Here is a 26,726-nt window from a genome sequence, read left to right on the forward strand (position 1 = left end):
TCGGACGCATCAAGTCACGCCTGGCTCGCCCCACTCTCTACTGCCGCTGTGTATTATTGCAATTTATTATGGCAAAAAATGAAAATGTAATGGGAGGCAGGGAAGAGTCATGCTTGAAAATGTCAACTACACAGTCCCTGATTGTTTTTAACCAGTCCCATTCTGTTGATTAGACTGCCTGCTCTGTCTCCCATCATCCCACAGCTTCTCGCCAAAAGGTTGAGAATGATTACAAGTTCACAGATGCATTCTCTCATTGCAAAAAAAAAAAAAAAGCTATTAGAGAGTAATTACTTCAGCTATTTTGTCAACCCTTCTCTTTAGAGACTTCCCGAGCTTTTAGTAAATCATTGACTCTATTATCTCTACATTTTCTTTCCCGAGCCCTCCAAAAAATGACTAACCTTTTCCTCCTTGTGCTGTCTGTCCCTTTGAAAAGTTGAATTTGCATACATGACTTAAAATTTCCTGCCCGCGCTCTATCTTTTTAGGGGGCTGACGTTGTTGTGGACATGAAGCTGATTGACATTAAGGACGCATTGCCAGAGGGCTTCACACCTGTGGAAGAAACATTGGACACAAGTAAGTAAACAGTCAATACCGACCACAGACTCCCTCCCCTCCTCTTCTTGTTTTTTTCACTCTCCGACCAGCTTATGCGGAGGTCCTCGGGGGCAGCTTTGCTTGAGATAGTGAATGTTTTATGGGTGCAGGTTAGCTTAATTTATGGCAGACTGTGGGAATAAAATAAACATTTTGCCCTGGAGGTACAAGAGAAGAGAATCATGAGTCATTGTTTATCTCAGCTGGAGCTGTGCTTTACTTTATGAGGGGCTTATTTATTTATGTATTTATTTGGGGAGAGGACGAGTGGATGGGGGTTATCTAATATTAATGAAATGCATTCCCCAATGCTTTAGTGCTTTTTGAGTGCTATGTATTTCCCCTCACTATCCATGCCTTGGAAATGTAATAATATTTTGGTGTGGGGAGTGAGGACAGCTTGTTTATTATTTTTATTATCATTGCATTTACACTGCACTTTCTAGTGTTGCAGGGGAAATAAATGAGCGAGGCACAGATGCAATATAGGAAAGCATGGCAATGTTTTTTTTTTTTTGTTTTGTTTTGTTTTTGCCAGAATGAAGAAAAGAGATTATGTTTTGTTTGGCTACGGTGTAATTTAATGTTTTATTGCTTTGTATGAATCCATGTTTAATGTATACATGTGACATTATGTATGAGTTTCTATCTCGAATATCCAGTTTAAATCCCTGTTGTGCACTAAAACTGATGGAGGATTCACTTGCTTCTGTCATTTCACCTACTAAAATGATAAAAATTATAATAACGCATGTGGATATTGTGGCTTTCCGATGTCCAGTTATTTCCCTTTAAGCACAGCAAGTCACCCAGCAGCTGATATTAGCTCATCTCTTATTCTGAGACTGGTAATGACTAAATAGCAAAGCAAACATGGGATTTGTGAACACATACATTTCTCCTAGAGGTTTAAAATGTGCATAGATTTATTTTTTTAGCTTGAAACTCAGGGATGTCAGCTATGGATATGCAACCACCAATGTCCTATCTAACACCCTCATGTGCACCTGACTCATCAGAGGAAACTGCCATGAGGAAGAGGAAGCTCTGCGTGAAACTCAGCCCTCGTGCAGCTGCAGTGATGGCTGTGTGTGACATCCAGATCGTTGCAAAGTCCAAGTACCACCTTGTTAACTACACCTGTATCGGGTGAGCTGTTTGGCACCAGAAATAAATGAATTCATGATGTTTTGTATCTTCTATCAATCACCGTGCTTGGTGATACATTTTCCAATTTGCATGAAGCATCCCCAGCTGTTTGTCTCTTCTTCATCTTTACACAGTGAGAGGAACAATATGGGGATATGGTACCGATTAGGAGACGTTCCTCAGCCTCAGTCGTCCCATGAAACGTCCGGTACAGCTAACAGTGACGCTCCACCCAGCACTGCAAGGTAATATCATGCCACTTTATTCAACAGTGCCCCTTGAAGTTTAACTTTCCTCCTTGCTCTCTTTTTATTTTACACCCAGCGTGCTCTTGAGCTGTTGTTACGCTCTTATACCACATGTACGACAATGAAGACACAAGCAATTGATCACTCCCGGGCAATCTGCCGTAAAGGTTGTGGCCGGACAACGAGGTAGCGAGGGCGAGCTGGAGAGACAGGCTAACTAGACAGGATCCCCTGAACAAGAACATGAGTTCAATGAGGGCTAAACTCCTGCTATTTGTGGGTTGTCCCAGGAGGCAGAGGCAGGTCGCTCCTCTGACTGCGGTGACAGGAGTGTTGTACTGTGCAGACAAAGAGGAGGAGATGTAGCCCGGAGAGCGAGCGACAGCTGCAGAGGAAGGGAGGAGAGCTCCAAGATCTCCGCCACGCTGGAGCATTTGTGTGCGTCCCCTCCTCTGCTCATGCTGCTCAGGCTTCCTCCGCCTCAGGCCTAAGAGTGAACGGAGCAACCCTTTGTACTGTGTCCAGATCAAACAGCTCAATTATTTATCGCAATGAAGAACTGGGGATTTCCACAGCAAATTGTAAATAAACAGTTGAGACTCCTTCGGTGTGGCGGCGCTGTGGAGAGGGGAGCTTGGCACGGGGTGCTGACGGGTTTGCCAGCTTGAAGTGCTCTGCTTTGCCATCCTGTGCTGGGCTGAGTAAAAAGCCACTTAAAAGCCGCAACAGGCCAGAGCTGTGGATGCCAGCAGGCGTATTCAAAACAGAGCTTCTGTTCACATGGCTACTCAGTGGGATGAGAACAATAAAACGGACTGCCGTGAATTCAAAACCCAAGTTCAAACTGGGTAGAGTTGTGTGAATTGTCCACATTTTGGAAATCGATGGTCAATAATCTTTGATGTGCTGAAGCGATGGTGAGCGCTCAGGCCTGCGTGCACGCCTTAGCGACTCTTACCGGTAATCCTCCATTCTTTTGAAGCCCACTTTCAAGTTGGTGAGGCTCAGAGGTTGGAATAAATTGCACCTCGAAGCGACTCACACCCCCTCCTGATGCCTGCTGAGATCACAGGCTGCTGTTTTTGTATTAACATTAAAATTCATTCCACAGTCAGAGAGCCTTCTTTTGAGAGTATTTCCATCCATAATGCACTGACACATAAGGACGGGACTGTGGGCAATTTAGACAGTGGCAGTTCTTTGACTATTTATCTGGCATCCTCCCTGTGTAGTTACATGTACTTTAGACAACCATACATACAGCTATAAATATTTCTGTAGTTTCTTTAAAGTCACAGATTAGATGGTTTGACACGGTGATTTATAAACAGCTCTTCAACACTCACTGATTGCCTAAGTAAGTACAGTAGTACAGTGTGACTGTCTGTGTAGTATCACCCCACTATACTTTATTCATATTCAGGAAGAGAAAATTCTCTCCTCCTTGCCTCCTTCAGGCTATCTATAACAACTTTATGGCCTTTGGAGAATAGCACCTCTTAAATTTAAGTGCTCTTTACAGTCAGTGGAAAAGATGTTTTAAATACAGTCAATAATGTGTAAATTTTTAATGACCCTTATAATTTTGAAAGCTGCAGTGATCCCTCTCAAATGTTAAGTTGCCTCAGGCAGCGAGAGCTTGTTAGAGTTGTGTACAAACGTACACCGCAAATCAGGGTTTTGTTTTGTTGTTTTTTTTCCAGCGGTGCAAAGCTGCAGCTCACAGAAACTGCAGGGTGTTGCATCATTATGGGATGCACAGAGTTATTGCATCAAGGCTAAGGTGTTGTATTCGAATTGTTTTTGTATAGTTTTGTCAGCTGCAAACAGAATATCTGCAGCCCTTGAAAAGTTTCAATAAACTTTGAATTCCTTTCCTAAAAAATACCCTAGAAGAGTCTTAAGCTCCTCTCTGACTGGACAGAAAAACCCACCAACGCCCACTAACATCTGGCCTTGTATTTGATGGGAGATATTACAATTGGCATTTATTACAGAGACAAATGACTCTGCAGGACTCACAGGTAGGCTAATTTTCAGCTCCAGTGATAGAAATATGACTCCTGGGTGGAGGTGCAAATTTTAGCTCCTTTTACGGTGCAGTGCAATGACAGGGCGCCACAAAATACTGTCCGTCTCTGTCCAAGCAGCACTTGAACATTGTTCAAAATTTGTCTGCACTGAGTTTGAAAGAGTGATCGGCTCAAAACAAAATAATCACCGTGATATTTTCACTGGCCTCCATGCTGCTCTCTACTGTTAACTAACCTGTTGTCTGATGTATTTTCCAATTGCAGGCTGTCGGGATACACTACCCACCAATAGATTTAAAGTGGGATTGTTGTAACAAGGAGGCTGTAATCCTTTATTGTGTTTCAATCAGCACCATCAAACCTAGAGCAACTATTGTCACTACTGCTAGATACAGTACTAGGAATTTTCCCATAATAGGCAAATGTTGATTTTAGCAAAAACTTGGAACTTTTAAGAACTAAGGATTGTTCTCCTTGTCAATTAATCTATTATTTCTTTAGTGATATTAAATGTCTATCACATCCGTGTCTATCGCATCCGTGAAAACATCCCAAAGCCCAAGGTGACATCATTGACTTGCTTGTCTTGTCAATTCCAACAGTCCAAAATTCAAAAGATAATTTATTTACTGTCATATATGTCAAAGAAAAGCAGCAGATCTGTACAGCTAAGAAGGTAAAACCAGCAAATGTTGGCATTTTGTTTGAAAAACTAAGACAACTAAGATTATCAATGGAATATCCAGATTTACGGAATTTTCTTTCGACTAGGTCATTGATTCTCAAACTCTTAACACCATATACCTCCAGTACCACCGATGTGACCAATGTTGGAATACACAAGCGTAGGCCTACCATATTCAGCCATGGACAGTTCAGGTTTATTCCTAACTAGAAGATTACTTATTGTCAGTTAGCAGCAGGCATCCAAGAGACACAGCGCTGAAAAAGCGCAAATGTAGCGAGGTGAAATACCAAATGGGAGTGAATCTGGGGTTGACTTTTACCTTCACCTTTGCTGGTGAGCATGTTTACAAACAGTATACCTTGAAATTAATACGTTTAATTCTTAAAAAATATTTCAGAGATTCCTCTGCGTACCGAAGTTTGAGAACCAGTGGACTATGTGATTAGCAGCTCCAAAGATATTGATACAATTTTAATTTGTTAATTCATTCGTCTATTTTCTGCCATTTTCCAGGTCGCTTTAATTGAATTAATGATATTATGAAAGAATTATTATATAATATACTGCTGAAAATAAGCGAGATATAATAATGTAGGATTCTAGGCCATATCATCCTTACTGGTTTTCTATCATACTTTTATGCTTTTGCTAGTATCTTTGTGAAACAGGTATTAAACTGCATTCTATGTGGTATTAAAAAAGTCTGAGGAAGTCTTAAATTTAATTTAGTGGACCCTGCAGAAACCCCGTAAAAAGAAACCTCAGGAATTAATAAAGGAATGATTATTTTCTGTTTGGCAGTTTGAGCAAGTTTCATCAGTTAAGCAGGATCAATGATAAACACTAAACCTAAAATACTTACTTCTTATTGGCTCAGGCTGTCACACCATATTGAGCCACTAAAGCTGTTAGGGAACAGGCCTGTTCAGCAGTCCACCGTGCAGATGCATTTGAACCTTGTGTGTTTAATGTCTCTTTATCAAGTTTGTCTAAAGCGTTTCAACCGGCGAGCGAGCTCTGTTTTGATTCATAGCTGCTGCTTGATGTCAACCACTTTGGCTTGTTCTCTGTCAAGACCGACTGTATCAGCCTCTCCCTGACTTTATAATGTGAAAAACCTGCACCATCCGGTCAGCCTTTTAATGTGTCCAGTAAAGTATCCCTCCTCCTTCCTTCTCCTGGCCAACGCTGCCATTTGTTCTCCTGATAAAACTGTCATTGCTGAGGCTGATATCTGACCTCTACAGTGACTGCTAGCATAAATTAGCCTTGTCCTAATATTGCAATTTCTTTTGCTTCACTCAGAATCAAGGTTTTTGACATTTCTCTTAGAATAATAGGCTATTGTACACACGGGCACTTTTAAAATCAAACTGTACAGCGATAAAAATGTCAAGGGCGAGTATCTTATTTTTTTTTTGTTCATTGCGTACTGTAGTTGGCTTTTTCTTTAACACGTGAAGCCTAGAGAGTCATCAATGTCAGAATTGGCATGCATATCAATACGTTTCGGATAGCACTGTCTTCTACCTGTGACACTCCACGCATTGCTGCAGCTCTGCAGGAGTATTGTATCAGCTTTCATTGCTTGCTGGTTAACCAAGACTTCCCACTGCACACGACTCTTGAGGAGAAAGAGACACGGTGACTGTCAGCGTGTCGCCTGACAGATCTCCCATCTGAAAGTGCTGAAGAACAATCATTCCCCGCTCAATCTTACTCATTACTTTCTTGTGTTCACAAAAGTTACAAAAAGTAGACGAGATCAAGCGCAGGGACGCGAAGCAGTGCCAGGAATGATCGAATGATCAGCTAAGATCTGATGGGCTCAGACTGTTCGGTGATTTGCCACCAAATTCAGAGAGATCCTCTTTTCAACACCTGACACCGAGCTTAAAGGAGGATAATGATGGGTGAGAAAGCAGCTCCCACAAAGCAGCACTGTCGGCACATAGAGGAAGGTGTGGAGATGTTGTCACGGGAAAGGCTGGATGTGTGTCAAAACAAGAGCTTCCAGCTCTCTGTATCGCAGCTCTGGCTCTTCAGTGATATTACTCTCATCCTCGTCTTACCTCTCCACTGACTTCCGCTTGTCTGTCCCTACTGTCTCTCCCACTTTCTCTTCTCTTTTTTTTTAACAGACAACTCTTTTCCTTATTCCGCATAGAGCAACTTAAAGAACACCATACAACAAAAAAAAAAATCTGTTGAACTGTAATTCATGTTGTCAAGTAGTCCATAGTGTCGTGGTTTGCTTTGCTGCACTAATATGATTTTAACTCCGGCAGATTTCACGGGAACATAAGACTCTTGATCTGTGTTGTAATTGCGTAAATCTTTCAGGCCGTGTTCCCAGTTTTACTATAATTTGATGAGGAACTACGCTGTAATTGAATATTCAAATTAGGAATATGTGTCAATATGGCTCTCCTTGCCTGAAATGAGGATTAATTGTTGTCAAAACTCCAGTGGCCGACATAATACGAGCCCCAACACTGCTGTTGATTAGCAAATGCACTTGCCATGTTTTTGTTTTAAGAATTAGTTGTCTAATTGATTTGCCATATGTTACCCTCTCCAATGCACCTAAAATTGTATTTAGAAATCACCAATTTGGATTGAGACAGTTTTGTGTTTCAAACAGATGGGAAAAGCAACCCGGGAGGTTGCCTGTAGAAAAGCATTTCATGAGCACATTTCCCCGCTTTCACAGCGAGTCTTTGGCTTTAAGTACCACTTTCACTTTTTCAGATACACAGATAAATAGCCAGACTTTCTCTGCTGTCTTTGTTTATTCTGAGTATTAATTTAACAACACAAACACAGACGCCCTAAAAGGACATTTAAACCATTTCACCCCCCCCCCCCCCCCCCAACTCTATCAGTCCTTGGGATGTCTCTGTTCTTTGAAAGATGTGTACCTTTCTTCCTCAGCAGTGGAATCAACCTTTTGAAAGGTAAAAGAAGTCTGCGTTGAATATGGCAATCGTTCCCACAAGATTGATGCCAACCTTTTAAAAATTCACCATTGGCCTGGATTTAACATGGCCAAATGCTGATGTAAATGAGGAGAAGAAAAGTCGACCCTTTCATTGCAAATAAATCTGAGTTGCAGGCTTCAGCTCATAAATACCACAGCCTGTCAGAAGTCTTGTTTTATTGCTCTTGATGGAAATTATTGCATTTATTTATCTCATCCAAAGAGATAAGGCTTTGGAAGCCACAACTCATGCACAGCACTCATGGAATATGCAGATCTGCCTTTAGTCTTAAATTTCACGAATTTTGAGTTTACACCCCCTCGTAAGAATTATTGTGTTTTCCATAAACAGAGCAAATGCAGAACATGATACACACTTCATTATTTGCAACTTCACACCTGCTCGCTCCCAAAATCTGTCGTATTTTTTCATAATTCAGCACTGTCTTATTCTCTTCGTGTTTTTCTGGGTAACAACAGACACATACATGTCCCCTTATCAAAGCAGTTCCCTTTTTTCAATGATATTGCCAACTGCTTTGCATTATCATTATAAGATCATTTGTTTTATAATGCCATCCCGGAGCTCATTTTACCTTCAGAGCATGTCATGTTATGCAGCTCCCTCGAAGCTGTGAATTTTTTTTTTTTTTTTTTTTTTTTCCCCTGCTTGCTGTGGATTTATCGATCCGTAGGGGTGAGTCACAGGGTGTAATTCATGATAGCTTGATTGATGAGGATTTCAATCTTATATGGTTTGTTAACTTCAACTGCCCACAAAGTGCATTCTGTGCTGTTTTCTGTAATACAAGGCCATGAAACGGTAGAAAAAAAAACAGACTTCCCTTGAATAATGGAATCTCTCAGTTCCTCCAGAATTTACAAGATCCTGCTCCAATCCCTCTGTTAAAGGTCTGTGCAAGCCCCTGGGCAGCTGAGGCACAGTTTAACTTTTACCATATTTCTCCTCTTTAGATTCATCCTGTTATTCCAGTGCTCTGTTTTGCTTTTAGATAAAAAATAAACCCTTTGTGTGAGGAGTTTCCACGCTAAATATATTCTCTTGCATTACAATGTGTCTTGAAACATAACTGTCAAATATAAAGTTTACATGCATTTTGTATGTTTTTACCATTATATTCAAGAAATAGTATTGATCAGTTGACAGAACATTGTTGCTTCCTTTCTGCCAGGGTGAGGACGACAAGCAGGCCGCTCTATGAGCACCAGAGCAGTGGGAGCTACACCATGACAGGTAAATGGTTTCACACTTTAAATATATGCAAGTCAGCACCATTTATGGCAATTAGAGGGATTTAATAGTTTGCACAAGTTGCATTAGGTTGTTAAACTTGCTGATTTTTAGCCATCTTACTGCAAGAAAAAGCTTTATGTGTCTGAAGAAAAGGTTCTACCTATGCTTTCTGTTTATACCGAGCATCGTCTCCACATGTACAAAAGGCAGCTTCTCTGGTACTTGATCTACAAATGCTCTAATGTCTAGATCTCCTCAGTGATGGATACTGTACAGAGCTTTGCTTATCTGAGCGAACGTGACTTCCCAGAGGAGCACGGCATTACACTCAAGAGAACATTTAACAGCTGTCAAAGATGATCCATCACATGCCATACTTACATTATGTACCGTGCATTGCACCGGACGAATTCCCTTCCCTTTTGTCAAGGAGAGAAACTCAACTATAGCACAATGCTCCGGGACTAAAACAGAAGAGAGGCTAATTCGTTAGGAAGCAGAGCTTAGCTATGACAGCCTCAGAGCCACAGAGTCAGAGCCGGCTGAGACGCTCTAGCCTCAAAGAGCGTGTGATCCGCACGAGGTGAATGAAGCAGGCAGGTTTTTTATCCAGCTGGAGAGAGACACCATGTGGTGAGGATTCCTCCTGCTGCTCAGGCAGAGGCACACCCAGGCTACTGGCATGTTACACCCTGCCTTTTTAATACAAGTCTAGGTATCAAATAGTTGCTGAAGTGCACATGATAGAACTCCATAGGGAGATATTAAAAAAGGGGAAAAAAATTAAGGTCTCTAATTCTAAGCTGTTTCTTTCCCTCTTCTTTTTTTCGTGTATGCCATCTTTCAAAAAAGAAAAACAATATGTGATTGACAAAAAAAAAAGATTAATACATCATTTTTTTTGCTTTGACAGTCATATTATAAGTTAGTCAAGACAAGTGTGCACAGTGTGGCCCTGAAGGAGCAGACATTAACACACAGCTGAGTGGTTTGTGGCATTGGGTGTGTGATTCCTCCACTGGGACAGGGTTTGATTGACAGTGAAGAACATGCACATACTGTACAGTACGTTGCCAGCAGTCATCAGTTATCTCCAGAAAACTGTCCTTTGCAGCTGTACAGACTCCCTCCTTTCTGCTATCTTTTATGCGTCCCTTCATGATTTTAAAGAAGCGGATAATGGAGTTAGCCCGAGATGGTTCTTGGCTTTATTTCTTGAGACTGTGTACTCGTCAGCCTCTCAGCATCACACTGTGAATGTGAGAGAACGCAACTTCCCTTCATTAACAATGTGATAGCCCGCGGACCAAGTGTGAGGTCGTAGCCGACAGCCTATTTGTGTTAATTGTTAGCGGTGGTAGCTCTGGTGTGTATGTGTATGGGTGCGTGGGCGTCTGCGTGTGCACGCGTGTGTGTGGGCTGACAGCTGGCCAGGTTCGAGTTGGTCTAAAACCATGTGCGCTCTGTCAGGGTTGTACAGGCGCCTTCTTTAGGATTGATGAATTGCCTGCTTTCTTGATTAAACCCTCCGTCACTTCCCAACAAAACAAAAACCCCAACAGAAAAAAAAGAAGAAAAAAAAAACGGGTGAGTTGAGGGGAGGAGAGGTAACATGTCTGGGAAATCTGTCATCCGCAGTCACATCATGTACAGATGTGATGTGCAGGCGCTTTGACATTTATTACCAGAATATTAAAAACTAATTCACATTTATTTTGCAGCCCTCTTTCACTTGACAGTTGGAGCTCATTTGAAAAGTTATCAAGTTTTCATAGCGGCTCCAACCTTTTGCTTTTTCCTCACCACGTTGCTTTGATCCGTGCCAAGTCCCTTTGCCAATTAGGTCTGTTATTCATACATTGACAGAAAAGCAGGATAGTTTAAAGGTAATTAAACGTGCATTCATGGAATGTGTCTAAAAAGCATATGTTTGATAAAAATAAATGTGATGGTGTTGGAGGAAAAAAAACGTCTAAAACTCTAAAATAAACCTATGTGACGTGTCGGTCTGTTGCACTGCAGTCTCTCGTCATTACCTGCAGAACAACATATAGTATTCAGCAGACATCCACCCGATAAGAAGGTAAACGTAATAAAAAGTAATACATTTACATATCTATCGCATTAATCAAAAATAAATCCTGACATTGGCCCTGATCTAACGTAATATGGAGAGCAATTATTTCCCTATCCATTAGAGGAACTTCAATTAACAGACACGAGACAGTTCATCCTTCAGAGGAGGAGGAGGGAGGAGGAGGAGGGGAAAAAATAGGAGGCTCAAAATTAACTTGGGTTTGCAAAATATCTTGGCAGGATGACAGTGATTTTTGATTTTCAGGAAACAATATTAGAATTCTTATTAAACTATGTGCATCTGCTTTTAATTTGCTGCAAATAATTGGAAAATGCAATGGAGCTTTCCAATTAAAGCTCCACTTTATGCTGTTTAATAATACCCTCATAATATTATAGCTTATGAAATGACAGGTGAGTTGGTGTATGAATAAAACATAAAGCCCTGTAATAAGAGACAGAAAAAAAAAAAACGGGACAGTTGTTGGGGGGCTTTTAAATGCTCGACATAATTTGCATATATTAATCTCCTCTTTTCAGCCTTATCAAGTATTCCACTGTATTTGAAGTTAAAATAGTCGTGACAGGCAGGGGTACGCTTCGTTTTTCCAAGGATTTATTACTTGTATAATTCTGGATCTTTAATAAGCCAATATGACTGATCCTCTGAGTTCTGTGGAATTTGGTTAATTGTTCCAGATGGTGCTCACTGATTATGCAAAATTACTTTCTTTCTCCTCTTTTTCCCCCAACTACACCATTTCTTGATTGACTAACATGGAGAAAAAAGATTATTTTTGGCGCCGCACTTTCATTAAGAGGGTTCTCATCAGGTTTCAAACAAAAGTTCCATCTTATCTCCCTGTGTAGTTCTGGGCGAGGCTGTGCAGAGGGAGGCGATCAGCCGGCTCTTATCTCAAACCGTGATGGATCTCAACTGCTTCTGCACCGCTGGGGTTATATTTTAGAATAACACAATTCTTTAGGCTGAGGGATTAAAAAACACGACCTCTGGATAGTGACACAAAAGTTATTATTAGTGTACGCCGTTCTCTTCTTTCTCCTTTCTCCTCTCTTTCTCTCCCAGAGATTGATGAAATTACTAAGCAGCGGGGTTGGTCCTCCACTTGCAGCTCAGGCTCCATCCACAACTCACTAACATTCTGTTTTGCATCAGCTAAACCGAGCTGAATGAATCATTTATGGAAGTGTTATGGGGGAGTATCGGCAGATTTACTGCCCAGCTTTTACTTTAGATGGAATGGGATTTCTATGAAACCGATCTTGATGTCTGAAGTAATGCCAAAGCTTACATCAAGACATGAAAGGAACGCTCTTAAAACCCACGTTTTGCTTCTTAATTCCCCTGGTCAGCAAAAGGCGAAGCAGAGCGAGAGGAGGGTGGAGCAGGAGAATAGTATTTACACTTAATGTATATACACACACACACACACACACTCAAACTGTTTACTACTCCCAGCAGCTAATGATATGAAGGAGTGTTGGATTTCTTCGTAATAATTTGATGGCTTGTAAAACTACACAGTGTTTAAATTTGCCTTAATTTAAATGTAAGTATGTTTGAGATGTTCATGCATTTTCTGCGTTCAAATAGCAGCATAGTGTCAGCGCTTTGGGGTAAATACTGCAGAACTGAATTAAACAATTGGCTAAAAAATTACATGCTTGGAACAAAATGTTACACTGAAAAGACAAAAAGAAGAAGGTAGAAGAGTTATTGTCTCTGTCATTAAGAGGAATTCAGCATGAAATAGCTGAGAGCTAATTGTGCAGAACGTATACAGTTCTCTCTACTGTCACATTTTTGTCGGATTTGCAAAACATAGACTCATAATTGTTTTCTAAACGCAACACAAGCTTCGTTACTTTGGGGAAATCATGTAATAAGTTCAGCTGGACAATTTGTTCAAACAGATTTTTTTTTTATTCTGGATGTTCTGTTTGCGAGTGTATGTATTTTTAAGAAAACCAAACTTAAAAGACACCCAAACCTAATAGAGGTGGGAATCACCAGAGGCCCCATGATACGATATTATCACAATACTCAAGTCACGATACAGTATTATTGCAATTTTAAAGGTTTTGCAATATGCTGAATATTGCAAAAAATGTATTGGGATATATTGCCTTTTTTCATCTGTGAATTATGTCCCCGAAGGAAAACTTTGTCAATATTTGTTTTATCAAATAAAATAAAGTTTCCAGTCTGTTCATCTCACTTTTATTATTGTAGTAGGCTAACAAAAGTTTAGTTCGCATTTGCAATGTTAATAATTTATATAATTTAAAAAAATGATTCTTGGCGTCCCTGTATCAATTCAATATTGCCAATACAATACAAGTGTTTACCCCCGACCCTGTAACCCAAGTGGTCTCTGGCATGTAGAACCTGTGATCTAAAAGGCTTTTTTGTTTTGTGTATGTCTTCTGGATTTTAACAGGTTAAACTCCTCTTTCATGAAAATCCTGCAGGCGTTTACTGTACTGATATGTCATAATTCCAATCGGACTGTCCAGGTTATTTTTGAGTCATGATCGATCCCAGCGTGTCGGTGCCATGAAGTATGTGGGGATCAATCCTGAATGAATCGAGATGGAATTTTTGACTGGAGCCTCAAGGCCCTCAGGCATTTTTGGACCTTTATTGCAGTCAAATAAGAGACTTTTTAAATGGCTGAGCATTTGCAGGCCAGACTGGACTCTGGAGTCTCATCCCTCATTGCTTTCTATCCATCCCTGAGATAGAAGCAGTGCTCCATTAGTTTCAGTGTCCAGACGTGGACAGCCTCAATGGATGGGCCTGTCACGGCTCCCTCATTTGCCCCATGTACAGCAGGGTTTGTTATCACACATCTAATTAGAACTTGATAAAAAATATTTCACAAAAATCCAGTCATTAAATATAGTTTAAGGAGATTTATGGTCAAATATGCCTTAAAGATCTTTTAATGGCTCTGCTGACTTGTTAAGTTTGTAATTAATGATCTTCTAATACATACTGTGGTGTGATTTAGAAAGCACAATGAGATTCTGGGAATGAAGTCGTTTTGGAAAAGGGCATCTGGGGCTCCCAGAAGCTATATTAAATAGTTCTGCTCAGACTGGTTTGCTTAGAGCCATGAAGTCTACTGTGAAAAAAAGTTCACACACATCAGCGTCTTCACATAGATTGGGCCATTTTTATGTTAGGGTGCAAGAGATATGCCACGATTACGAAACAGTTCCTTTGCTTTCATGATGGTCAATTAGTGTGTACAGAAAAGTCGTCTGTAGTGGTACTTGCATTTTTTTAAGTGCATAGTTGTTAAATTAAAGTAATGAAAATGCCTCTTTTCAAAGTCCGCTAATCCACACACAGTGAAACTAATAAGCAAATGCATATGTATCAAACTGTAAATGCATTATACTAATAACAGTCGCCTGTTTCATCAGGAGAGTAATGGTGTCCTTATTAGCATAATTAATGACAAATGGCAGCACAGCATTGGTGGATTGGTTCTAGGGGATGATAAATTGGTGGATGCCCAGGTTAGTGGCTGCCAAGGAGGCCTCTTTGGCTGTCATCCCTCCTGCTTCCACTCTGGCACAGTTCATTACTCACCGTGTGAGATGCCACTTTACATTGCCTGGTACTGTGAGCATGGAGAACTTAATAATGCCACCACAACCACACAGGGGCCTGCTGCTTTACCCACAGTCCAGAGGGCAAGTAGCTCAGCGAGGGCTAGGGGTTGCGGGGAGCAGGCCGACGTGGGAATCGTCTCCTGCAGCTGCACTGATCAAAACAGATCACGAGTCAGTCGCTACTTGAGGGGAACCGGGGCCATATGACCCAGTCTCCAGTGCTGGTGAGTGTTTCTTGTTAGGATTTCTGGGGCTCGCCACATCCCTCGCATCATTACGGGTTGGTTTGCCCACAGAACCGCTAATTAAGAGGGGATTTGTGTAATTGTGCCTTCTGCTGTGTCCCATCCGGCACATGCAATTTACTGTCAGCCCTCTGCCAGCTTTTACACTTGTCCAGAGAGGCGTACCCCATTTATACACACATTCTGCTGCACATTTACCAGCAGCCACAGCTGGGGATCAATGCCAGTGCCATGGCAATGTCTTAAAAGACACTGTGCTGCTGATTAAAGTCTGATTGTCCATTTAATTTCATGAGAGCTCTCAATAGCTAGCCAGCGAAAAGCGCTCTCCCAGTATTTCCCTGGTACCGACTGTTTTTTAAAAACAGTTGATACAGATTTTGTGATGATACCAGATCACTGAAGACTTCTTGCACTTTACATGAAACAGCTCTTACATACATTTATGATATATACAACACACACGTATTGGAGACGTTATCACACATGCACACACCTCCTCAGAGCATTCGGTGTTATGCAGCGGTGTTTGTGGCCAACTCACCGTAGGTGTTGCTGGCTCTGCCCACTTTCTGGAAGACTGATGGACCAGCGCCCGACTGGGGCTGCCTCCTGGCTCCATACCCACAACCAGATTTCAAGGACTGCTTGTCACAGATGGAAAAGTAAGTGGGTCATTCTGCATAAGCTTGCCATTTTGCACCCCTCTGGTAACAACAAAATTGCTGAATTTTAATATTGGAGATTTTTTTTGTAAATAAACCGGTTACTGTAGATGGAACTGGAATCTGTTGTTTTTGTTGCTTTTGTTTTGGATGTTTTGAGAGAGTTCCATTCTTATTTTTATTTTGGTATTTGCCATATGAAATGTAACTTTTCAATGCTAGATAAAACTGAACTGTAAGGGCTATTTTATACAGTTATTATATGTTTGATGATGCGTTTATTTCATTTCACAAATCTTTCAAAATAAGGTAATATCTTGTAGGATAATGCACCATCTTTTCTTTTAAAAATATTTCTCACAGTGGACAAATGGCAAGCTTGTGTAAAATGATTCAACTTCTTGCCACTCCCTTGGTGCTTCTCTTCTCTCTCCCTTCACAGTTTCTCTCCATAAACCTGAGGCTTTAGCAGCAGCAGCCTGTAGAGTGTAACTATAAGCACATTCATCCACTGGATGCTGTGCATATGTCAAACATTTGTTTACATTTGAATGAGATGAAATTAATATTTTAGTATAAACTAACTGACTCACTGTCAGGAGAATTGCAGCAGAAGCTTGCACACACCACAGCAAGACCAGGGGAAACGAGCTGCGCACAGCCGGCAGAAACAAATAAAAATAGATTATCAGAAACCCTCAACATCATTTCAGCGCATGATCTATTTTAGTATCAGTGTTATATGCTTTTTACAACATTAATTGACTCCCCAGTAAACATTTAAATAATTCAAAAGTTACACTTCCACTTTTGCAAGAGAGATTTTTAATACATTGAAAAGTTTTTTTTTTTTTTCCCTACTCGTCTGTCTAGAGGGCTTGAAAAAGCAGGAAAAAGATAAAAGAAAAAGAATGGGTTTCATAGAGCCATAGTCATTAAAAGAATCTGAAAATAGCAACTCGCTATCATCTGTTCTCATAGCACGGGTCAGGAGCTCTGACACCTCCAAAATTCCTCCTGTCAGGGTAGGGGGCCATTTGTATTCTCTCTCATTAGGCAATTTGACTAATGACCTGCCGTGGCTGCAGAGCTACTGAGGGACCCGGAGCCTCGCGCCCTCTCTCTTGCAGCAGCCTGAACACACACCCTCTATTGGAATGGCACAGATGGCATGCCCGGGCGACAAAATAAACTACAATATGTCTCCGAGATGCTGTCAGGCCTGGGCACTATTTCTCATGTCAGAGAGGGGCTAAGGGCTGTGAGTGGGCATAGGGGGTCCTCCTCCAGCTCTCTGTTCATCGACTCACCATTATCTGCAGAGGTGACAGAGAGCGGGGTCTGCAACTAGAATAGCATTTCCATGGTCTGCATAAAGAATCCACCCTCAAATTGAGAGTCACACCGACAGGAAAGGTATAGCAGTGTCTAGCCTGGCTACACAAAGAGAAGAGGCAACATCCAATTGTTTGGAATATGAAATGCAGCAGGTTCCAGAGAAAGCTCCAACCCATTTTTGAGCAGCTTTTCTTCTTATTCCTTATTATTTTATGGTACTGAACAATAGAAATCAGCTCAATCATGAGTAAAAAGTTGTAACAGACGCTCATTCCCACTTGGAGATTATTGCCCTGACTGTGACTTTCCTCACTTAATTCAGGTGCGAGACGGATTCGCCCAAGTAATCATACTAGACAGAGATCAATGCAATTCTGCTGAATTAGTGAAGTGTAAAATAAAAGTTCATCAACATTCCTAAAGTGTTACTCTTGAGTTGTGGTTCAGGTAATATGGGGTATGCTCGATCACCCACGCATATTTTTCCATCAGTCAGTGTCGGGAGCGCAACTCGGTGTGGTTTATGTGCGTGTGTGTGTATGCCTGTGTGCATGGCCATGTCTGTTAGAACCCTGGAAATGCAATGTATGGCGCTGCTGAAGTCCTGGGTGACAGTGCATCCAACAATGGAAGAGTGAGGGATTAGTGCTCAGCCCAGCGTACGAGGGAGCCCTTCCCGCCCTGAAACAGCCATTCATCTGTGCCCAGGGGCTGGAGATGACAATGCAGCCATTGCTCATCGCACCTGACGGAGCCATTAATAAGGCAATGATCCACACGGGGCCTGTGCTGACTCCGTTCTTTACACTACAATCACTCAAGCCACAGGGTCCTCCTTACTTAACGCCACCTCTGCGCTCACCGCCGCCACCATCATCATCATCATCATCGTAGTCGTTGCACCAGAATTCCTGCCAGATGTTTTCATATTGACTGCACTCACATACTCCAAATGCCAAATAACTACCCAATTCCCTGCTCTGCAGTACAGTCATGAGTTAATGGAGTGTAGCCTGGCCATTTGAACGGCTACAACATGCTTCATAGAGGGATTCCTGGTCAGAAGATTGGATTTACATTATTTTTGCCCTTTGCACCTTCGGATTTCTCCGTGGTATCCATTTCTTACCACCAAGTCATCTCCCGCGCCTCTCCATTTATCTGGGTGCAAGATAGCCTCTCTGGTATAGATGGTGGAGGAATACAAAGTGAGATCTGGTTTTAAATGTAATCCTTGAGCAATAAAGAAACCCTGTGGCCTTCAGCTCTGCATTCATCTGTCCGCGCCACGCAGATCCATCAGCAGCTACAATCTCGGCTTCCCATTGCTGGCTATTGATTCAAATGTATTCTCCCTGCCTGCCTCTGCCTGGTGTTGGTGCTCCCAGCGACACAGCAGTGCATGTTTGTTCACTTGTTTTTATGAGCTAAAACAAGTCATTGGACCTACCCAGTTGCCTTGGTTTGCTCAATGCTGCAGATAGCCACATATCCAAAGGCACTACAGCAGTGTTGTAGTCAAGACTGCCTACAACGAGACCAAGTCATGACCAAGACTAAAGTGTATCGAGACCAAGACAAGACCAAGACCAGAGCAGTGCAAGTCCCATGCTGCAAGACACACTTATGATAAAATGTGGAACATGCAAACCATAATTACTCCTCAAATGATCTGAAAGATCCACATTCCCATAAAAACACTTGCAAAAAACAAATTAAGATTCCTCTTCATTCGTATTTTTTTTTATGCCATATATACAGTGGTATGTGTGCATCTAAAAGTGTACTGTGAGAAATGTCATTGCAAAGGAAAATTTTATGTAAGGGAATTTTCCTTTGGTTTTTATGGGTAAGTAAATACAAACACCACTGAGCGGAAATCAATGGAAGAATCTTAATTCAAAACTCCTTGAAATAAAATCCTTAGTCTTCTTAGTCTGAAACCAAGACAAGACTGAGTAAAAATGTAGCCGATTCTGAGACGAGACGGAGACCTTCAGAGAGTGGTCTTGAGATTGATCTTGAGACAAAGACTGATCTTGACTACTACAACACAGTGCTTCAGGGAGATGGGTGTCAAGGCTGGGGCATTGCACAGCCCTTGGGTTAGTGGAAAAGGAGGCTAAACTTTTCTCTCCTTGTACTTTTTGAGCCATGCTAGTGGCATGGCTCCATTGATGGCAGTGACGATCTTTTGGTCCGTTACTTTGACCGAAATATCGCAGCAGCTATTGTATGGATTGCCTTAAAATTTTGTACAGACATCCATAGTTCCCAGAAGATTAATGCTTATGACTTTTGTGGTTCCCTGACTTTTTCTCAAATGCACCATTAGGTTGATATTTGATTTGATTTGACTGTAGTATCAGGATAGAATTTCTGAAATGTGTCTTGAGTCCCAGGATGCACACTGTTTCACATAAATACACAAAACAACATTTAACCAAACAACACAACTATACTACAAATGTTATAAATCACATCAGACAGTTTGAAAGGTGGATGAAGTGCAACAAATTATCAAATCCTATTGCATTCAATGTTTGATCCAGGTACATTAAGGTTGCTTGGAAGCAGTACTGATTTAATAGGTTGACAGCCAGAGGAACAAAAGCATTGCTCTACGTGTTCCGCCTGTGGGAGTCTAAATCCTCTGTGTGATGGCAAAAGCTGATATTCCTGAAATAAAGTGTGAGAGGGGAGGGATCAGACATAATATCTGCTTGAGACAACATTTTTTCAGTTTACGTAGTTTGAAAGCTTGACTCAAGCATCTGATCCACAATCTTTGAGCTGATATGTAGCAGTCTAGCATGTTTGTGGTTATCAAAATATCTCAAAAACTATTGGATGGATTCCCATTAATTGTTACAAACACTCATGTCCCCCTCAGGATGAATTGTACTAACCTTGGTGATCTCCATATTTTTCATCTAGTATCATCAGCCGGTCAAAATTTCAATTTGCTCAGTACTTTGGTTTATGACTAAATGCTTGCCAAACTAATAATATTTCCATCACTCTTAGTTATAGTTTGGTGAACATAGTAGACATTTAACCTGCTTGACATCAGCCTGTTAGCATTGTGTTTTTGTTATTGATATTAGCGTTTAGCTTAAAGCACCACTGTGCCTGAGTACAGTCTAACAGAGCTGCGAGCATGGCTGCAGTTGTTAGGACTACATTTTTACTGTGGGAGAAGATTGGAAGCCAAGAAACTAAGTAAGCCTCCCTGTGGTCATGAGGGTGAGGGTCATGCTTTGATTACAAAGATCACATTGTACTACACTTACTACACCGTGGATCTGTGTAATGACGAAGAAAGGAAAGCAAGTCACATAAGTGTCAAAGTGAGGGATATTTTAGAATCTCATACTTTAGAATATTGCTGCGAACAGGAAAGGCCAAAAGGAGTGTCAGCTCCAAAACGATGACTCATGAACAGCCTCGGCTTACATTTATGAGTTCCTTTTCCTGTGCCAGCGGCCTGATGGACTGTGGGTAAAAGAACACCAGTTGGAAGCTTGGCCTCTTGATATTTGGGGCTCCTGTCGAAGCCAACGGCAGCAAGTTTTGTGCCTCCAGATTTGGGAGTTTTATAATGAAGCCGAGCAGCTGCAGTTTTCCCTTCAGTCTGGAAACGAGAGGCTTTGTGTCCCTTGTCACCCTGTGTTAATTTGGGCCCTAATGTATTTTATAAACAAAGGGCTGCTCTCTAGCCTGACAGTCGTGACACCTTGATTCCAGTGCAGGATGCATGCAGTACGGGGTTACACCATTAATAATCAACTGGCAGCCATCACACCATTTTAACCACGATCATTATGATAAAGGGCATACACTTAATTACAGGCCTGCTTAATTATAGCTCTGTTGAAGCTCGTTTGTTTGGTCAAATGCTAATTATACCACCACGCTCTTGGCAAGTCCTCATTTCAATCCACTTTTTGCCGGCTGAACAGTGTGGCTTATTTTCATGCAAATTTGATATCTGGTGAATGTTTTGTCTCTCTTCTTTCCGCTTTTCTGTGCCTTGTGTGAGTGTGTCTTTGTTTCCGAGGTGAACATCTCTCAGACAAGACGGAATCGGGAATAATCAAGAGTAATTAAACTGGAGGAGGGTTGGGGAAAGGGCTGGGTTGGAGGAGAGAGTGGAGGTGCTCAAATACAGCGGAGAATAAAAAAGCCTTTCATCTTCTCTCCATAGACGGAAGGAGGGGAGGTGCCGGGGTGGCTGGGGATGTTGATAGCTTTGCTGTTTTATAAACCCACGCTTAGTCTTGTGGAAATACTCAGGATCAAGAGTAAAGAGATATATATGTTTTTTCTCAACCTTAAACTTTGTTTTGTCTTGCTTTTTTTTTTTGCAGCTCTGGACGATGTGCCCTTTGTGGTCTCTGAGAGGTTTTGTAAAAACCCCAAAGAGGTAAAAACACAAAATGATTGGTTTATTACAAATAATATGAGACAAGTCATGAGAGTTACTGTTTAGCTACTTGTCCCGCAACCTGTTGTGTAGTATGGGCCACATTATGGTCATAGTATCAGGTCCTTTTTCCCACTATGCAACCATTAGTTCCTTTTTCCACTTCTTTCCTCTTCTCTCTGTTCCTTTACTTTGCTTTTACTTCTTCCTTATCCTTTTTCTAGTATCTCTGTTCTTTTGCTTCCTTACCTTACCTTACCTTTGCTCTCCTTTCCTTTATTTTCCTTTCCTTTCCTTTTCTTACCTTACCTTTGCTCTCCTTTCCTTTCCTTTCCTTTCCTTGTCTTTCCTTTTCTTACCTTACCTTTGCTCTCCTTTCCTTTCCTTTTCTTACCTTACCTTTGCTCTCCTTTCCTTTCCTTTCCTTGTCTTTCCTTTTCTTACCTTACCTTTGCTCTCCTTTCCTTTCCTTTCCTTTCCTTTTCTTACCTTACCTTTGCTCTCCTTTCATTTCCTCTCCTCTTCTTTCCTTTCCTTTGCTCTCCTTTCCCTTCCTTTCCTTCCCTTTCCTCCAGACTGAGTGATGAATGCGTGCAGTCAGGCAGAGCTGGCTCAATGCAGTCCATTTGGCTGGCTGGCGGCGGTTGTCACTATAGCCCCGTTTGTATTGACACCGAGAGGGAGAGAGGATTAAAGATTTTAAGCATGCTTACTTAGCCATGAGCCTAACCGCCATGTTTCTTGTGTGTGCGTTTTTTTTTTTCTTCTTCCTCTTCTTCTTCCTCTCCCTCCTCCTCTCCCTGCTTTTGATTTCAGATGCAGCAAGTCAATTTAATGGGCATTACGATCAAATCCCTGGCAGAGATCGAGGAGGAAGTGAGTAGAGGCTGCAACGCTCGGCTGCCGCTGACGCCGCTGGCCCAGAATGCAAAGCAAACGGTCTTGGGGTTGTAATTAAGTGTCTGAGACAGCGAGGCCCTGTTGGCTCCACTAAGCCCCAATTGAATAAAAGCATGGCCAGGCTAGGCAGCCATTCTCTCCTAAAAGCTTCGTCTCCTGTTCCAAAACACTTGACTTTTATTCCCCGATTCTTCTCTCAAACAGCTCAATCTAGCACCTCGCACAGCGCTGTAGATCTTGGGGGAGCTTTTTGTGGTCAGATTCTGCATGTTAAACTTTTTCAAGTTTGCAATCAGCTTCATCTTCAGCAGCGGGAAAAAAAAGTTAGAGATCATGCAGAGCAAATAAAAGTGCTACAAAGTCCTCCCCATTTCTGATGAAACACTGTAGCCTGCAGGCATTCGTAGGAAGAAAATCATCTGTGTGCAGCCCATGTGTTTGTGAGAGCAAGAGAAAGAACGAGAGTCTGTATGTATATGTGTGTGTGTGTGTGTGTGTGTGTGTGTGTGTGTGTGTGCGCGCGTGCGCTTTAAAGAGAGTGACAACCCCCCTTCTCTCTCATTAGCACGGTATCTTGGTATCAGAACTGCCAGGAAGTGACAGACCACTGTAAAAGAACAGGTGCTGTTGGGTTTGAGATGTGTTACAGAGCAAACACTCCCTCATCAAACTGGGTGTCTGTTCTGCACTCTGCCTCTGTCTTCTGTCACATACTATCCAAATCACACAGAGTCGCCATCTTGTCATATGGTCATCTGAATGAAGCTCATTGTCAGCGAAGGTATTAATGGCGTGTACATGTATGTGTGTTTTCCAGGGTGGAGACAGGCTGGCTGCTCATCCTATATGCTCTTGTCTTTTTTTTTCTCCTCTTCCTCCTTCCTCTCCTTTCCTCTCCTTCTTCCTTTCTTCTCAGAGAGTGTGATTAGCAGGAGGACACATGGTGAGCTGAGCTGGGGAAGGGAAGGGAAGGGAAGGGGGCATGAGAAATCATTAATTACAGCCGCGCTGGAGCTGATGAAGTAAATGTGAGATAGTGTAACACACAGGATTTAGTGAAGTGGACGACAGCACAAGATTAATGGCGGGGCCAGGCTGATGAGGAAGAAGTCACAGCTTAGCTTGATAATTAGTTTCCAAGTGGAAACATCCCTCACCATTGTGTTATTTTTACTTCTCTCCTCTTATTATTATCCCACGATGATATCTGCAGAACAAGGGGGGGTAAATATAGTCAGTGATATTCTTGCAAACACGCTGGACAGGCGAGGTGTGTCTGAATTATTGTATTTTTTCTTTTCTTTGTCCGGTTTGGCTTGTTTTTCTCTATCAGTGTTACACTATAAATATAATGACTGCTGTGTTCTCTGTACTCAGGGCTTTTGCACAAGCAGCAGCTCATTTTCTGGTAATATAAAGCAAAACAATCACAATATTGCATTTAGGGAAAGGTGTTTTTTAGTATGACTCTGTACCCCAGTTTTCTTAATACTGCTGAGCATTTTTCTTCTTCTGTTGTCCAGAAGAGGTCACTGTCCATGCCTGCACTGTGGAGCTTTTTCCCCCTCTTCAGAAACTGGAGGCGCTTTCAGCACACAACCTAATTGCCTCTTTCTAAACCCATTAAAAAATATAGATTCATGAAAGAGATGTACTTTCAAGAATTATACATATGCACATGTAATTGAGGAAAACTGTTGTAATCACAGCCACAGTTGTAGATAAGACCATTTCCTAACAGGCATCACTTAAGCCATGTCTCAGATGATGTTGGTTCCAGCAATTAGGCATTCTTTTCATTTCCCAAATGACTCACAAAACTTGCGGATATTATAATTGCTTTTAGCCACGCATATCTAATTTGTGTCTTTTTAAGTGTTAATTAGTACGCGATTTAAAGTGACATCTTTATGTAGTTTGCTCTGCTGAAAAATGTTGTTGGCGGCTGGCTAATGATTTTCAGAGGGAGTATGCTAGGGTGGAGAGAAGTGTGTGTGCACACATGACAAGATTTTCATTAGCACCTATGTATGATGGGCTTTCAGTGTTTGCAGGGAGTTATCTGTGTGTGTGCCAGCGTATGCTTGTGTGCGTTGCCATGCGAATGTATGGAGGGACAGTAGTGTACAGGGGGTATGTGAGAGGTGTGAGAGGGAGAGCTCCAAATAGAGGTGGAATTAATGAAGACAACATGTCACATATTTTTGGCAGTGGAGCAGGGACAGGAAATGAAGCTCGGCTCGTCTGGGTGACTGCCGCCCATGTTCTAGTGTGTCACTGTCCTGTCAGCCTGTGTATAAAACTGGCAGACATTGATACATGCTCTCCCTGATAACACCCCATTCCCCCATCCATCATCCACACACACACACACACACACACACATACGTACACGTGCACACAGGATTATTTATTTACTGTGCCAGATGTTGAGACTGAATTTTTGTGTGGTAGGGGGGCCAGATTTCTTCACAACTAACAGGCTTGTGATATGTGACAGGTTGTGGGTAACTTGCAGCTTCCCCTCAAGTAGATGAGAATCAGGGAAGGTGCTATTGTGATCGAGAGAACCCGGTTTGAGCCATTGTGGCTCCGTGGCTTCTGGTGGGAGATTTGGAAACTTATTTCACTGATCATACAGCATCACCTAGTGCTGTGCTGCAGTAATACAAGTGTCTAACTCAGGGAAGTGAGCACTACTTAGAAAACTTCACTGTTCAGTCAGTGGAACTACATCCACAACAAAATCATTATTGTGTCATTATTTTTTAAAGAGTTTGCCATCAACTAATCAAAAATTATAGTGGTTGTTATTGATTATTTAATCGCTGTAGTCACTTTTCTTCTGAACTTTGCCTTTTTCCTGATCATTTCTTCATGATTTGGATTTCTAAATAAATTTTGGGAAATGGATTATATTCAATTATATGTCTGAGTACTTCTGGGAGCTCCTAATGTTTTTGGGGATTCACTGATAACTTTTTCTCTTCTGAGTCTGATTCTAGTACTTTAACTCAGGATTTCTGATATTAGTGCTCTCTTTGGCCTAATGTAACATCTGTATACCTCACTTTCATGTGAGGTAATTTGAGGCCAGCGATTGTTGTGGACTGACTGAGTGAATGTAGCTAATAGAAGAAGATCTGAATTTTGTAACAACATTAACAAAGAAATATTCATTACTGTGGATCTGTCACGTTATGGCCTGTAGGTCTGTCATGGGGGCAAATGTGATCTGGCAGTAACTTTGACCTTGAATGAAGTTACTGCCATTTCTTATATTTGGGTTTGTACCAAAATAGGACATGATCAGAAGTGTCTTCTTAATAGAGTACCAAGAGTTTATCTTTTTAATAGAAAAGAGTTAAAATCACTATAGAATCAGTGAAACAGCTAAAATGACACTTTGCTGCCTTTTAATGCCACATAAGCCAAGATTGTAGCCATGAGTCATGTCCATGCCATGCCACAAGGGGGCAGTGTTTGTTTGTGTTTTCTCAATTTTCATTCAGGACGACCATCTAATCACTTTGCTGTAGGGGTAATTTTGGGCCTGTACTTTGAACTTGAGAGAATAATATTAATTCAAAACATTTTTCAACTTAAGTTTGGATCATTCAGAGAGTTGTTTTACTGTCAGTTTCATTTTACAAGCATTTTAGAAATGGACATACTTTATTGCTTTGGTATTAATGATTTAAAAAATTCTGATATTTTTGTGCTGTTTTGACATTATATTTGTATTCATCAGTGTCTTTGTTTCCTTCTTCCTTTGCAGTTTCACTACAACTTCAGCACAGAGCAAAGCATTGCTGTGTAACTTTCCACCCAGCGTTTACACCCTGGCAGACGGACCCACGAGGACTGAAGCATGACTCATGGACCTAAAGGAATCATTTAAATTATAATGTATTAATGAAATTCAAAAAAAAGTTTAGATACATAGCAACTGTATATTATGTAATTTAAGATTTTTAAAAAAGTATCTTTGGTAACACTTTATTTGGATACTCCACCTATAGATATTTTTTTAGAGTATTTGTAACATGTCACCAGCTTATTAGTTGAGATTCAACTGTTTCACTTTGTCTGTACATCTATGTATATCTTTCGAGTATAATTACAATTCACTACATGTTGAACTTGAATAGTTCAAGTTCAACTAAATTATTCTGAAAAGATGTAGGTATGGTCATGAGTTGTGACGTACACATTTACAGAATAAAGTGAAACAACTGAATTGTTGAATTTCATCTAATGTGTTGAAATCTCAGAAATGCTCAAAAAACTATCTCAGACTATCCAGATTAAGTGTTACTGTCTTTTAACCTTGATGGATTCTATTAAGTGATTCAGCATTTGAAGTATTTTTGATAATGTACAACTGTGCATATTAAATTTTAGAAGATTTTCAACTTATTTATCTTGAAAGTGACTTTTTCTAAATTTGGGTTTTGTCTTATCTTCCTCAGATA

The 26,726-nt window shown here is 41.2% G+C and overlaps 1 protein-coding gene across 2 annotated transcripts in view; it reads left to right on the top strand.

Annotated features, from left to right (window-relative positions):
* The window catches only part of mvb12bb (multivesicular body subunit 12Bb), a 40,573-nt gene extending 13,903 nt beyond the window's left edge, over nucleotides 1–26,670 (top strand). The window contains exons 4-10 of one of the 2 annotated variants that reach the window (XM_033619451.2): nucleotides 492–582; nucleotides 1,623–1,752; nucleotides 1,887–1,997; nucleotides 8,895–8,956; nucleotides 21,296–21,351; nucleotides 22,168–22,227; nucleotides 26,030–26,670. In XM_033619451.2, the coding sequence (XP_033475342.1) occupies nucleotides 492–582; nucleotides 1,623–1,752; nucleotides 1,887–1,997; nucleotides 8,895–8,956; nucleotides 21,296–21,351; nucleotides 22,168–22,227; nucleotides 26,030–26,071 (552 nt within the window). In that variant the 3' untranslated portion in view covers nucleotides 26,072–26,670. The remainder of the gene's footprint in view (nucleotides 1–491; nucleotides 583–1,622; nucleotides 1,753–1,886; nucleotides 1,998–8,894; nucleotides 8,957–21,295; nucleotides 21,352–22,167; nucleotides 22,228–26,029) is intronic. The other variant, XM_078170860.1, reaches the window with a different exon arrangement.
* Nucleotides 26,671–26,726: the final 56 nt, after the last annotated feature.

The sequence above is a fragment of the Epinephelus lanceolatus genome, chromosome 9 (genome assembly GCF_041903045.1).
Source record: "Epinephelus lanceolatus isolate andai-2023 chromosome 9, ASM4190304v1, whole genome shotgun sequence".
NCBI classification, from domain to species: Eukaryota; Metazoa; Chordata; class Actinopteri; order Perciformes; family Serranidae; genus Epinephelus; species Epinephelus lanceolatus.